Source organism: Monodelphis domestica, chromosome X (assembly GCF_027887165.1).
Source record: "Monodelphis domestica isolate mMonDom1 chromosome X, mMonDom1.pri, whole genome shotgun sequence".
NCBI classification, from domain to species: Eukaryota; Metazoa; Chordata; class Mammalia; order Didelphimorphia; family Didelphidae; genus Monodelphis; species Monodelphis domestica.
The window spans coordinates 58590894-58606020 of record NC_077235.1 but is presented as its reverse complement, the minus strand read 5'-3'; the positions used below and the strand labels follow the sequence as shown (position 1 = coordinate 58606020).

Sequence of the window (15127 nt, the reverse complement as noted above, 5' to 3'; positions counted from 1 at the left end):
GGGGGAGAGCAAGAGGGGGAGACGGAGAGAGGGAGAGACAGAGGGAGAGAGATTAAATAAGAGGGAAAAAGAGAAAGAGGGACAGGCAGAGAGGGAGAGAAAGAGGGAGAGAGAGATAAAGAAAGAGGGGGAGAGAGCAAGAGGGGGAGACGGAGAGAGGGAGAGACAGAGGGAGAGAGATTAAATAAGAGGGGAAAAGAAAGAGGGACAGACATAGAGGGAGAGAAAGAGGGAGAGAGAGATAAAGAAAGAGGGGGAGAGAGATTTAAAAAAGAGGAAGAGAGAGAAAGAGGGGGAGACAGAGAGAGGAGATAGAGAGAGAAATAAAGAAAGAGGGAGGGAGAGAGAAAGAGGGGAGTCAGAGAGAGGGAAAGAGAGAGATTAAATAAGAGGGAGAGAGAAGGAGAGAGATAAAGAAAGGGGGAGAGCAAGAGGGGGAGACAGAGAGAGGGAGAGACAGAGGGAGAGAGATTAAATAAGAGGGAAAAAGAAAGAGGGAGAGACAGAGAGGGAGAGAAAGAGGGAGAGAGAGATAAAGAAAGAGGGGGAGAGAGATTTAAAAAAGAGGGAGAGAGAAAGAGGGGGAGACAGAGAGAGGAGATAGAGAGAGAAATAAAGGAAGAGGGAGGGAGAGAGAAAGAGGGGAGACAGAGAGGGAGAGAGAAAGAGGAGGGAGAGAGAGAGAAAGAGAGAGAGGGAGGGAGGAAGAGAGAGAGAGAGAGAGAGAGAGAGAGAGAGAGAGAGAGAGAGAGAGAGAGAGAGAGAGAGAGAGAGAGAGAGAGAGAGAGAGGAATTGCCAAGAGTCTATGCAAAAGAGAAATGGCTTTACAGTCTGGGCACTCCTTTGTTAGCAAAGTGGAGATTTACACATTTTCTTATGGGAGGAAGGTTAAGGGCCCATCTCTCACTTTTAGCACCCTATCAGAGGTTATAAAATGCATTTTATGATTAACTTGGAAATCCTCATTTCTCCCAGATAACAAGCAGAGTGTTTGTCATTGGCTCCCTCTAACAGAGTTGTGTTTTGTTGTGTTTTGTTTTGTTTTGTTTGGGGGGGGGGTCTCTCCTTGTTTCCAATTTGCTTTGCCTTCCTGCTCCCTCGGTCCTCCCAAGTGTGATTCGATGATTGGAATGCCCCATCTGAGGCAGAGGAAGCGGCAGTGTTAAAAAGCCAGTTCATTATAATAACCCCAAGATCTGTCTCATGAATGAAAACTTGGTCTGAAATGAACATTAAGCAACGTGCCAATTTAGTAAAGGGGGGAGATGACATTTTGAAGGGTGACAAGCCTTTTAACACGACTCTTTAGTTTTGTCTGCTTTTAATAGAGCCTTTGTCAAAAGTGACAGGGTTGACCCATCAATGTCGCTCTGTCTAGCTATGGCTGCCATTTGAGATGTGGTCATAATCATTTGCAATAAGGAAAGTAACTTAACATGCAAATGCATATGCATCTTGTCCCCCCTCCTAGGAGCTTTGCTTCCATCCCCCACATCTCCCTCCAGGGAGCTGATAGCTCTTTACAAATGTATTGAAAGAGGAGAGTGAGAATCTCAAAAAGAAATTCTTTCCAGAGCTACTTGGGTGGAGGGGGATGTGGAAACTGCAGGTTTCTAAATTCCTTAGAGATCCCAAAAGGGAGGAATTATTCACCAGATAGCCAAAATCAGTAGCCTAGTAGATATGGGTATTCATATCATGTTTTTTTTTTAACATTTTTTTTTAAATCATGTAATCTATTGGTGAAATTTGGTAAAAAGTGCAAGTGTGGGATTAATCCACCAAGAAGGAAATGGGCTAGACTACCCAGAAGGAAACCTGAATGCCAATAGCCTTAGGGCCATTTTCCAGTGGCCTGGATTGTTATTTTTGGTCCTGTCACATTCTTGGCTTCTCTTGCCTTGGGGTCCACTGTAGTAAGGAATTTGTAATTAGAGATTGGCAATGACTGCTGTAGTCTTGGTATGTTGGTACCCCCTTATGCAAAGAAAGGCAGAGAAAAAATTATTCTCATAAGTGTCAAATTCAATAGAAAGTAGACATAGCCATTAATGGCCATTTTGGTGGATTCGGAGGTTTCTCAGTCCTGTCAAGAGCCATTTTTCTATTTTGTCATTTGGATCTACTATCTCTGAATCAGCTGTAGAGCTGGTCAAAAGAACCATGGACAGCTCCGGTCTGGGAGCACCTTAGCCCCATCATCAGCTTCCAAAAGGCCCTCTCTATTGCCTTCCCTCCCTCACAAGTGGACCATGCAGAACTGTCCATGAGTTTGCACCCTGGTTCCCCGGGGTAGAATGTTCATCATTCTCAGTCCCATTGTCACCCCTAAAGGCCTCCCAAATCTGCCATCCCGAGGCGAGGCCGGCAGAGCTCATTCTTCCCATTTGCAATCTCATTCCTCTGCCCATTCTCTGGGTGGCTTTGGCTCTCCTGTACTTTTAAGTGAATTTTCAGTGGGAATAAGAAAATGGCATCTTGCAGAAACTGCTCACCATTTCCATTTCGCTCCTCTTAGAACCACAAAGGAGAGATATTTTCTTGCTGATTAACAAAGTGAAGCTACTTACAGGGATTAATCCCTTATACACTAATAATTGTTTCCAAAGTCATCCAGATCAGTCAGGAACTAATTAGCTGCACACATCTCCCCCCTCCCCAGAAAAGGAGAGCCAGCTTAGAGAAGGGCCAGCTTTATAAAAGCAACATTCTGGGTATTTTTGGTGGCCAGAAGTGTAACATTCATTTCTGACTCATGCAGATGTTTTTTCTTCCCTGCAAGGGAAAAGCTCTCCCACTGCAACCCTGAGAGAGAATAATTATTAGTTGGCAAAAACCTGTTAGCAAAGTGGCTTTTCATGTTGGAGGGGCTTGAAATGTTTGTGTTCAGGAAAGAATTAAATAAATAATCTATTTTGTATAGCCAGAGAACAAAGCTAAGCAACAGGAAGAAACGCCTTGAAAAACAGAGTGCATTTTGTAACCAGGATTCAGTGCTAAGACGATGGATCTCTGTCCATCCAACATGGGCACTGATTTCATGGCTACCCATCACAGCCCCTTCAAACCTTCTCATTCAAGTCTCCTCCATTGCTGGAGGAGGCATGGACCTGTGCTTTCATCCATTTAAAGAACTGCTAGGTGGGAAACTCCATCCACCAAAGAGGATTGGCAACTCATCCTCAACTTGGACTTATTGAGAGCCATTAGGGACCCTGACAGCTTAAGTGACTTGGTCAAGGTCACACAAAGGAAGGACTTGGGCTCAGGGCTTCCCTGACTATAAAAGCAGTCTTTTATCCTCTTTATTATGGTGCCATTTAGATTCTTGTCATCTTCCATGAAGGGTCTGCCCAACATTCTTGAGCCCTTAGTATACATCGGTTAAGAGCCTACTGGGGATACAAATAAAAAAAGATAGTCCTTGCCCTCAAGAAGCTTACAGTCTAATGGAGAAAGACAAACACAAAAGCTAAAAGGCAGAAGAGGAGCAGCAGGAGGAAATACCAATGAGGGAGCATGGTGGACAGTCCCAAGATACTGCAGCCAGATGAGAAATGAAAAGTTTGAGCTAAGCTCTCTCCTTAAATGGAGGATTGGGGTTCGTGGCTCCCCCATCCAATCAGAGGGACAAATGGTCATGGCTGAGTTGGTGGGATCAAATACAAACAGAAACAGGAACTTCTAACCCATACATGTCACATGTTGACTTAGTTTGAAAATGTATTATTTATGTCCTGTGGCATTTTTGTTTATTTTGTTTAATTACCAAGTACATTCTGGTTCAGGCCTTATTTGGGAGCATTGGGGACTACCTCCAGGCCCCTGGACCATGTGTTTGACACCTCTGAGCTAAGGGACCTTAAAGATCATCTGGTCAAACCTCCTCATTTTACAGATGAGGAAACTGAGACCTGGACTAGGGAAGGTATTTGCCAAATATAGATAGTAGAAAAGGTTATATTCCAAACTTGGGCACTCAATGTTCTTTCCATGGCTTCATGGCCTCCCCACAAACCTTTTCTTGAATTTGATTCCAATTCATTCTCTTCCTGTGCTTTTTCACAAGCAAGGGACTGACCTATCCTCCCTGGTAGAGCTTTGTTGTTCTGCTTGCCCATGGCAGCCTTTTAAATACTTGAAGATCGCTATCATGTCTCTCCCACCTCCTCCAGATCTTCTCAAAGCTAAGTTTCCACCATGTATGGAGTGGCATTCATTTTCCACATCATCCTAGTTGGGGCCTTCCAGAGATAGCAACAACTCCCAGGAAGCACTATCCTAATAGAACTTGGATCAGGCACCAGGGCAGGTCAATTGGAAGATTTGGGAAGCCAGCACCACTTAAATACTATGATGTAGATGTGCCCCTACTTCACTGAAAGTGAGAACTTCCCATTAAACTACAGCTTAGTTTATAAGGCAGGCAGCAACACAGAGAATTTGAATTGGAAGGGAAGTCCATAGAATGTCTAGAACTGATGTTCAGATGACAGAAAGAGCTCTATTCTCATGGTGACCTATGTCAGAGATGCTAAGTCTCACCAGCCATTTATGTAAAAAAAAAGATATCTATATTATCTTCTGGTCCCTTTATCTCTATATAATGACTCTTTAAATGGAAAGGCTAAGGGGCAGCTAGGTGGCTCAGTGGATAGAGAGCCAGGCCTGGAGACAGAAGGTGTTGGATCCAAATCTGGTTTCAGACTTGCCCAGAGTCACACAGCTAGAAAGTGGCCTCAGACACGTCCTAGTTGTATGACCCTGGACAAGTCACTTAACCCCAATTGCGCTACCCTTACCACTCTTCTACCTTGGGACCAATACTTAATATTGACTTTAAAACAGAAGGTAGGGTTTTTTTTTTTAATAGAAAGCCTATGCCAGGCTGAACTTTAGCACTATTCAATTTCATCCCTAGGCTCTGGACCAATGGACAGTGATCTCATTAATATGTTTCTAGCCCTCTTGTAGTGAGGAAGGCTGTTGCTTCTTTCTTTTCTCGTGCTACAATCTTTCCTTAAAGGCTCATAGAGAAATCTAGAGCTGGAAGAGATATCAAAAGTCATCTGGTCCATATCCTTTATTTTACCTAGGAGGAAACTGAGGCCCAGGAAAGGGAAGTGACTTGCCCAAGGTCACACATAATATCATAGATCTAGAGCTGGAAAAGGCCTCAAAAGGCCTCAACTCCCATTCTCATGTTTTACAGTTGAGGAAACTGAAACCCAGAGAGGTTAAGAGGTTAAGTTGCCCGGGATCACAATAAATGTTTGAGGTCTTCTTCTTCTTCTTGAGGTGTTCAGGTCTTCTCGACTCCAAATCCAGTGCCCTATCCTATAAACCAAGAGGCCTGTTGGTCACTGGCCATGATCACATGGCTAGGGGCAAACAGTCTAGGCAAAAAAGATTTTCCTAAATAAAAAACAAACCCCAATATTTTGAGGCCCAAAAGATGCGTACAGTTTGGCATTGTGTTATATTGGGCAATGTGTACCTTTCACTAGTCCATTCAGTCCCCTCATTCACCTGCCCACTTTGATGAATTGTAATTGCATTAGCTAGAAGCAATCTCATGGATTTATCAGCCCTTCTAGATTGATGTTTGTCTTGGCTTTTCTTTTGCAGATCTCTCTCGGGCAGAATTGTTGGAGGAGTTTGGTGGTTCTTTACCCTTATCATCATCTCTTCCTATACTGCCAACCTCGCTGCTTTCCTAACTGTGGAGAGGATGGTGTCGCCCATAGAGAGTGCGGAGGATCTGGCCAAGCAGACTGAGATTGCCTATGGAACCCTGGACTCAGGCTCGACCAAAGAATTCTTCCGGGTAAGTGACATTTCACTTCTTTGAGCCTCCTTCTTGTTGTTATTGTTATGTTTAAATCACTAAATCATTTCCAAGGGGGGAAAGGCAAGGGAGAAAAGAAGGTATGAAACTGATATTTTAAGTAGCAGTGTTTTTGCCAGTGCCTGGAGTTCTGACCTTTAGAATGAGACCAATCCCAAACTGATGCTTCAGTGTACTTCATTTCCCACAGTAGAAATACCCCAAAAGGTTGAGTTGCTAGAGGAATCTAAGTCTGACTCAATTACTGAGAGGTTACAGAAAAGCAAGTCATTCCTTGTTGGAAGCATATTTTCTTTTCAAATGTATGTAGACATTCTTTTGAATTGGTTTAAATATTCAGACATAAGCATGGATATCAAAATAGACATAGACATAGATATAGATATAGTTGGGTTTGGTTTTTTTTTAACTAGACCTATGATTCCATTGGCTTACCAAATTCTCTCTAGCTGTGCTACCAATGATACTAGTAAAGCTCAGTATTCCATGAGAATTCAGCATAGATGCTGGCAATGAAAGAAGAAATAGGTATCAGGTCCCAGGAGTTCTTCAGTTCATTCTTCAGTTGTATAATCTAGATTGTTTCAGGCATTATGACAACTTCTTATTATATCTAAGACAGAGACAGAACTTGAACCTAGCTAGATATAGATATACTGAGATTGCCTTCCATTTACACTGTGTATATCTTGGATGTACATATTTATTTGCATATTGTCTCCTCATCAGACAGCTAGGTGGTACAGTGAATAGAGCCCTGGGCCTGGAGATCTTACTAGTTGTGTGACACTAAGCAAAGTCACTGTCTGCCTCAGTTTGCACAAGTATAAATTGGGATAATAATATCACCTGCCTCATGGAGTTGTTGTAAGGATGAATGAGATAACATTTGTAAAGCACTTCACACAGCGTATTCCTTTCCCACCTTCCCATTAGGAGTTCCTTGGAGGCAGGGACTGTTCTTCCTTGTCATTGTATTCCAACACTCAGAACAGTAAGGGGCACCCAGTAAATGCTTGCTGACTGACCAAGATATAAATGCAGCTAGTTATAGATGCTACCTGCTGATTTTCATTATTTCAAGGCAATTTTTTTGGATTGTCTTTGGCTGCCTTTTGTATTATTTGGGAGGCTGTGTGTGTATTCGATTCTGGGGATGGATGTTCTCCACTGGGGGCCCCAACTTTAGTGGGAGAAGCAAATTATTCATTAGGAAAGGGAGACAAAGAGATATCATCTGTGCCCTTAACAGAACTGACAGAGAGGAGGGGGCAGCAATTGGGAGAGATGGAGGGACCATTTACTTTGATTTTCACTGCAGTCATCTTTGTCATTGGGTAATTGGACCAGACGGAATGATGCCAAGGGAGTTGGCTTGCCGTGAGTTGTGCTCAGGTGATCCAAGAAGGAAAGTGTGTTTGTCTAGGAGGTGGGTCATGACTTAATTGTCACTCCATAGCATGAGAGCCAGAGGACCCTGGGATTGAGACCTAAAAGGCACCTTAGAAATTGCTCTAACTGAGCACAGCACATTAGATAAGGAAAGACATCTGGCAAAAAGGAAAAGATAAGTCATCTTCTCTCAGTGCAGGAACCGGGCCCCTGATGGTGATAAGAATCAGAGCTGACATTTCTGTAGGCTGTGAGGTTTGCAAAGCACTTTACCAATATCATCTCATTTGGATCCTGGATAAAGGGTCCAGGGGCTTGCTTTGATGCTGACCAGCCGTAAATCAGGGACAAGGACATTCCTAAAAGGACTGCCGCAAGGTCTATCCAGTTGCTGCATAGGAAACAGAAAGAAGGGAAGCATGCCTCTTGGATTTTCAACAATTAACTTAACAACAACAGCAGCCTTTTTCTATCATCTCCTTGTGCAAAGCCCACTGCTGGCCACTGCAGCCAAGGGCTGGGCAGATGGGAATTTTATGCGTTAGAGTCCTAATCCCAGCTCTGCCGAGTCCTGCAAACTTGGTCAAGTCCCTTCCCCTCTCTGACTTTCAGTTCCCTCCTCTATAAAACAAGGGGATCGGACTGAATGATCTTTATGGTCCCTGACAGCTCTAAATCCTATGAACCCATGAATTGAAGGCATTTTTATGGGAGCCTCAATTTTCCCCTCCATAAAATGAGGGGTGTTGGACAAAATGATCTCTAAGACTCCTTCCAGCTGTAATAGTCTCCATCTATAAGCCTGAGCTTTCCAACTGCCCAGCAGGAGCCGAGGACAGAGGGAATAGCCAACCCACTCTCTTCCATGCTTCCTAGGCTGGCCTCCAATTGCCCCATCCACCTCCACAACCAATAGTGTATGGTGACTACACTGTCCTGTGGGAAGGGTACCATTTTAGTCTTTTCCCAATTTGCAGGACCTAGAGTCAGAGAAATTAGAGCCGAACAGGACGTGAGAAGCACTAGAATCATTGTCCAAACGACTCCGGCCCACTCCCTCAAAAAGCCACCTTTTATCTGCCATATCTAGTATATTCATCTGAAGATGAGCCTCTTAAATGCTCTGAGATTTGCTCTATGTAAGGACAGACCACACCATACATGGATTATGGGCACAGGACTATGAGATGTAGAGCCAAAAAGGTCCAATCCCTTCATTTTACATATGGGTAAACTGAGGTCCCCAAAAGGGGAAATGACTTACCCAAGGTAACAGCTATTACATGATCAAGAGGCAACATGATGTAGTAGATAGAACCCTGGCCTTTGTGTCAGGAAGTCCTTGGTTCAAGAGCAGCCTCAGTCACTTACTAGCTGTGTTACTATGGGCAAGACACCTAATGTTTCTCAGCCTCAGTTCCACATCTATAAAATGAAAGAGTTGGATTAGATGGCCTTGAAGTTCCCTTCCAGGTCTAAATCTATGCTGATATGTGGGAGCAGCCTGGCAGAACCCAAGAGGCAGCTAGGTAAGGCAGATAGACACCACATTTGGAGACAGGAAGACCTGAGTTCATATCCTGCCCTAATGGCTTACTAGCTTTGTGGCCCTGGGCCCCTGTTTCCTCTATGAAATGAGCAGTTCTAGATCTAGGATCCTGCAACCATGAATCGCTTTATCTTCCTGGGCCTCAGATTCCTCATTTGTAAAATGGAAGGGTTGGACTAGCCAGTGGCTAAGATCTCTTCTGCCTCTAAGTCTGTGAATTTCTGGTCCTAGTAAAGTTGAGATTTGAACCCAAGTATTCTGACGGCAAAGCCTGATGCTCTTTCCATGACTCCATGACACTCCTACTAGGCCATGCAGGACCCCAGCCCATCTGGACACTGAAGGTGGATATCATGTGGTCATCAGCCCACGTCTCACTGAGTTGATACCCAAAAGCATTTGCCACCTAGGTATACCCTAGCAGAAAACCTGAGTTCTCTGGCCACCAATGGCTGGGACTCACTGAAAAGCATTCCCCCTTCTGCTTGGGAAGCTAATGGATGGATGATCTCAGAGATCCAATGTCCATAGGGATGGGGAAAGAGAAGCTCCCCAGCAAGGTCCCTTAGCACAAAGGCTGAGGAGGAAGTGCAGATCTGAAAGGCAATGAATTTGTGACTGGCCCTGAAGTCTGATACGGGGCACAGGAAAGGCTGTTGCTACATGCGAAGGGCTTTGAGAGGTCAAAGGGCATCCATCACATCGGAGTGGCCTTTGGAGGAGCTGTTCTGAACCCGAGGAGGTCACGGGAGTGAATGCTATTGTTCTCATTCCTAAGGCTGAACCTCTTCTTTTGAAGAACTCATTACACAAACATTTGTTAATAATAGCTGACATGTATGGAATTGCCAGCACTTTGCATGACGTGCTAACATTTACAAAATGCTTTCTAAATATTCACTCATTTGACTTCACAGCAACACTGGGAGCTGGGTTACACAGCTAGTCTGAGACTGGATTTGAACTCACTTGAGTTCCTTCCTGCCTGACTCCAGGCTCAGCACTGTATCCACTTTGCTCCTAACTTCCCCTAAAATGGCCACTCTGTACCAGTGTCAGATATTCTAAAACAAAGGCCTTCTGAGTGAAGGGTTAGATGGGTGACGGGGAGTCAAAGTCAGAAGGAAAGAGTGAGAGCCTTCTGGGCACAGGGACTAGACACACTGGGGGAGACAGGGTGGAATGGGGGGGGGTGAGGGACACAAAGAAGACCAGTATCTTTCTGATGCCAACCAATAGTAATCTGGAACACATGTATATACGCACACATACATAGACATAACATGATATCAAAATGTAATGGATGTGTGTACTTTTCAAACCACTGCACGTGTATGAATTGCTACCTAGGTGACCCTGGATAAATCATATCACCTTCCTGGGCGTCAGTTTCCCCATATGGAAAATAAAGGGGTTGGGCTAGCTAGGCTCTGAGGTTCCTTTCATAAAACCTATATGTGGATATGAAGTGTCCTAGAGAGAGGGAACCCAAAGATATCTGACACCTGGGTTCCAAGTTCAGATGACTCATGCCACTGATAGAAACAGAGGAGTTGGGGGTGGGAGCAGGGTAAGGCTGGTTTTGAGAGGACGATGAGGAGTTTTCTTCTAGGCATGCAGAGTTTGAGATGCTAGCATAGCCTTCCAGAGAAACTGTCTATCTGGCAACTGAAAATGGAGGGACGAAGAAGAGAAAAAGAGAGAGAAGAGAGAGGAGAGAGGAGAGGGAGAGGGAGAGGGAGAAAGGGAGAGGGAGAGAGAGAGAAAAAAGAGAGAGAGGGAGAGGGAGAAGAGAGAAGAGAGAGGGAGAGAGAGAGAGGAGAGAAGAGAGGGAGAGGGAGAAAGGGAGAGGGAGAGAGAGAGAAAAAGGAGAGAGAGGGAGAGGGAGAAGAGAGAAGAGAGAGGGAGAAAGAGAGAGAGGAGAGAAGAGAGGGAGAGGGAGAAAGGGAGAGGGAGAGAGAGAGAAAAAGGAGAGAGAGGGAGAGGGAGAAGAGAGAGGGAGAGAGAGAGGAGAGAAGAGAGGGAGAGGGAGAAAGGGAGAGGGAGAGAGAGAGAAAAAGGAGAGAGAGGGAGAGAGAGAAGAGAGAGGGAGAGAGAGAGAGGAGAGAAGAGAGGGAGAGGGAGAGGGAGAAAGGGAGAGGGAGAGAGAGAGAAAAAGGAGAGAGAAGGAGAGAGAGAGGAGAGAGGAAAGGGAGAGAGAGAGATTGCTCTCCTTTTCTCTGCTCCCCCATGCAGCACACACACACACACATACACTAAAGCTTCCCACTCACTGCAGCTCTCCATACCCCTGTGACATGAGCTCTGAGATCCTGTGTACCTTACTTGGCGATGCCCTTCAAGACCACCTCAAAGCTCCCAAGGCTGCAGAAGGGCCAAAGAGGCTGCCCACCCAAAGCGACCCTGCATATGGAACCCATTAGCCCATCTCCCAGAGTCCTCCCTGTTAACCTACTTGCTCAGGTGAGCATTTCGCAGCTCAGAAAACTCAAGTCCAGTTAAGCTTTCATGACCACAGCAAGAGCTTGCCAGCTCTCTGGGGCACCATCAGGGCACTTACAATCAGATAGGACTCACTGCTCTTGAAACAGACTGGAAACCTGCGGCCATGCCCTGGGGGAGCCCACCTCCCAGGATCTCACATCCTTTCGGTATCTGACAAAGTCAAATAATGTATTAGCTTTCTGGCTGGAGGGGTGAGGCCCATCTGTTCAAGTGAGCTTCTGCTGCATTCACCGGGTGGGCAAAGCAGGTTAATTATTGAAAGATCTCCTTCATTGCTGGCTGGAAGCCTGAAAACCTTAGCGATAAGGCTTACAGGAAAACTTCAGTTAACTGGAACTTGGAGTTCATAGAATCAGAAAAATGTTAAGCCAGGAAGGCCATCTGAGTTCACTCTTCCCAACCTCCAAAAGTCAATTATTGGCCCATGATCAGCATATCTGGCCACAAATGGAACTCGAACTCAAACCCAAGTCTCTCTAAGCTCAAATCCCATCCCAGACACTAACTAGCTGGGTGGCTCAAGGAATATTGCTTCTCCAGGCCTCAGTTTCCTCATCTGCAAATGAGGAGGCCACTGAGGTCCCTTCAGCTCTAGATCTAGGAGCGTGTGACAGTAAGAATGCCATCCCTCTAGGCCTCTGTTTCCTCATCTGTAAAACAAAGACTTGGATTCAGTGGCAGAATTCTAAATCTCTGAGCCTTGAGTCTATGACTGCCAGGCCAGTGTGGGCTTTTTTTCCAACCAGACTCAACTTACCAGAACTCTCAATAAACCAGAATTTTTTTAAAGTCCACTTTTGGAAGAAAGAGGAAAATTGCAAAGAAATACACCATTTTTAATGCCCAGGAATTGCCCCAGGCTTGGGCCACTCTCAAACCTGCATTCCTCTGTCTCTGGCCCTGAGCAATGATCCCAGAAGGTCAGAATAATGGTCCTACATCACTGCAGTCAAGGAAGAATGGCTCAGGGACATTAGATTCTGTTTACTAAGACAAGAGAGCAGAGCAAGACAATTTAGAAAAAGGTTCCTGGCAACCAAGGGTTCAAGTGAACCCTTTAGATCCAAAGACAATTCCATTCCCCCAGACCCCCATTCCTTCCAGGGGTGGCCTGGGGAGTGGAGAGTTTCCCATTTCAAGACTCTGACAGTCACATGTGCATCCGAAAAGCCTCCCAAATGACCATCTCTTGTTGCGTTTCTTCCTCTCTCCTGCCAGTCACCCTGAAGCCACACCAAAGATGATGTGAGAAAACAATCTCACACCAGCCATCTCTTCTTCCCAGGCCCATCTATCTTCCCCAGATGCCTGGCTATCCCAATTCTCATGACCTTGGTGGTGGTGGTAGTGGCAGCCTGGGGATGCAGTGGGAGACTCTGTGAAGGGTTCCCCATCACTTCCTGTCAAATGTCCCAGGGCTCTGAGGCCTTGTGGATTTGAGTCCCAGCCTGATTTCAGTGGGACCTTGAGTCAGGGAGGCAGAGATCCATGCTTCTTTGTTTTCAGTGATGCTTACTAACCTGTCATAGTGAGGAGAGCTTAAAAATACTTAATGTATGCCATCTCCTTTCACCTTCAGAATAACTTGGGGAAGTAGGTGATCTTATGACCCCCATTTTGTAGGTGAAGAGCCTGAGGCCCAGCTCAGTGAAGGGACTTGCCCAAAGTCACACAAAGGATCCTAGATCTAAAGCTGGAAGAGATCTCAAAGGCCGTCTAGCCCAACCCCTTCATTTTACAAAGGAGGACACTGAGGGCTGGAGACAGGAAGTGACTTGCCCAAAGTCATATAGAGAGCAAATGACAGGGCCAGAATTGGAACACAGGCCCCAAAAGCATTGTTCTTATATTATACCGGGCTTCCTTTGTTTCAGCAGGAAGGCAAGCCACATCCTTAAACACTCAAAGTACTGGATGTTCAACGTCAAATCACCATCAGGCAAACAGAATCCCTGAGTCTGGGTCTACAGAACCCAATAAGGAAAGCTCTTGGAAGGAGGAAAGAGTGGAGCAAAGATCTGACAAGGAATTGGAGAGAAGAGAGGGTCGGGGAGGAGAGGATATGTTCTTGGGGTGGTGTGTAATGGAAGATGATTTTAGAAGGAATGGAGGGAGGGAAGGAGAGGGAGAAGGTGTTTTGCAGAAGGCAGGTTTGAACTGAGGCCTGGAGGAAGCCAGGGTTGCCATTAGACCCTTGGAAAGGAGCAGAGCAGGCTTTGGAAGGGGGAGGTTGGGAGGGGACAGTAACTGAAAGTGATACTTTCCCAGAAGGAGATCTTGCTCTGAAACAATCATAGTGTCACCAGAAATCAATGTGCTGAAGGTGAAGAGATGTAACTAGGGTAGGGAAGGCTACACTTTGTCTCAGGGCAGAAGAAACGACCCTACAGCTAATGGGAAAACAAGTGATTGTGTTCCTCTAAGGAAGAGGGCAGGGATGAAATGATATGGCAAGAGTAGAACCTGATACTGGACCTAAGGAGCTGCCAAATGGCCTGATTCCTGGCAGGACAGAGCAAGCAGCATCCCTTCTATTGTCCTGGTTTGTGAGATGGCCGTCTCTCTCCTCCTTTCCTTCCGTCATGAACAAGACGTTGTCATACACACGATTGAGCATGCCTTGTCCGCTGCTTTCTTTGGCCATGGTGTTGAAGGCTCATCCCAAAGGCAATGACTCCTAGGTTCTGCCAAGGTGCTTCTGATATCAAACATATTCTGTAATTATGCCGAAGGAGCTTTTCCCAGGATGCCCGAGCTTCCTTTTGCAAGGTCTGGGAAAGCCATCTGAAGAAAGCTGCTCGAGCAGTTAAGACCAAGACACAACTCATTACAAAGCAAATCTTTCACAAAAGGTCAACAGCAAATGAAAGCCCAGCACATCCAGGCCAAGATAAACAGCCCTCACCCCCACCCCACCCAAACCCGATGGGCTTGTGTGCATAGAAGGCAGGAAGAGAACCAAATCAGTAGGACTGGGGGTTGAGAGAGCTCTGGTGCCCCCTTGCTTTACAGGGCCCTCCTCTCTTGAATCCCTAGTCCCTATTCAGCCAGGCCTCCTCCTTGAAACGCTGCCCTCCTTTAGGCCTTCACTGGCACTGCTGAATGAGGGTGGCGAACATCACGCACCTCTCCTCACCAGGGCCACTACAAATTTCTGTTACACAGCCCCAACTGGGCTTTCACCGCCACTAGGCAAAGTTTTCCAAACCTGCCGTACCAACGCACTATCCCACTCCATCATCTACCTCCATCAAGGCTCTTCCCAACATTTGCACTCCTGCTTAAAGGTCCCATGGCTCTGACTGAGAATCTCCCCTCATATTTGACAGAAAAACTTGGGCCGTTCTCCGCGAGGTCCTTCTTCTCCCCTCTTCCCCATCTCCTATCACTGAGATGCCTTTTGCTTCCGACTCCATTCATCTCAGGAGACAAAGTGGCCTTACTCCTTATCAAGGCTGTATGTAACCCCTGGACCTGCTCATGTGATCCCATTCCACCCCATTTCCTGGAACAGATTGTTCCCTCGGTCATTCCCCACTTTCTCCCTTATTTTCAGCCTCTCCTTCTCTGCTGGCTCCTACCCTACTGCCTACAAACATGCCCCTATCTACCCCTTCCTGAAAAACCTTCTTGATCTTTCTATCCCTGCTAACTCTTGTCCTCCATCCTTTTTGTGCCTTTTGGCTAAGCTCTTCCCAAAGGTCGCCTACAACCAGCACCTCCATTTTCTGACCTCTCACTCTCTTCTGAACCCCTTACAATCTGGCTTCTGACCTTGTTGTTCCCCCAAAACTGCTCTCTCCAAAGTTACCAATAGCTTTTTCTCAGTCCT

At 45.9% G+C, this 15127-nt stretch overlaps 1 protein-coding gene across 8 annotated transcripts in view; it reads left to right on the top strand.

Moving 5' to 3' along the window:
- GRIA3 (glutamate ionotropic receptor AMPA type subunit 3) overlaps nt 1-15127 on the top strand; it is a 306481-nt gene that overhangs the window by 213500 nt on the left and 77854 nt on the right. For all 8 annotated transcript variants that reach the window (XM_056809190.1, XM_056809189.1, XM_056809187.1 and 5 more), the window contains exon 12: nt 5630-5828. In XM_056809190.1, the coding sequence (XP_056665168.1) occupies nt 5630-5828 (199 nt within the window). The remainder of the gene's footprint in view (nt 1-5629; nt 5829-15127) is intronic.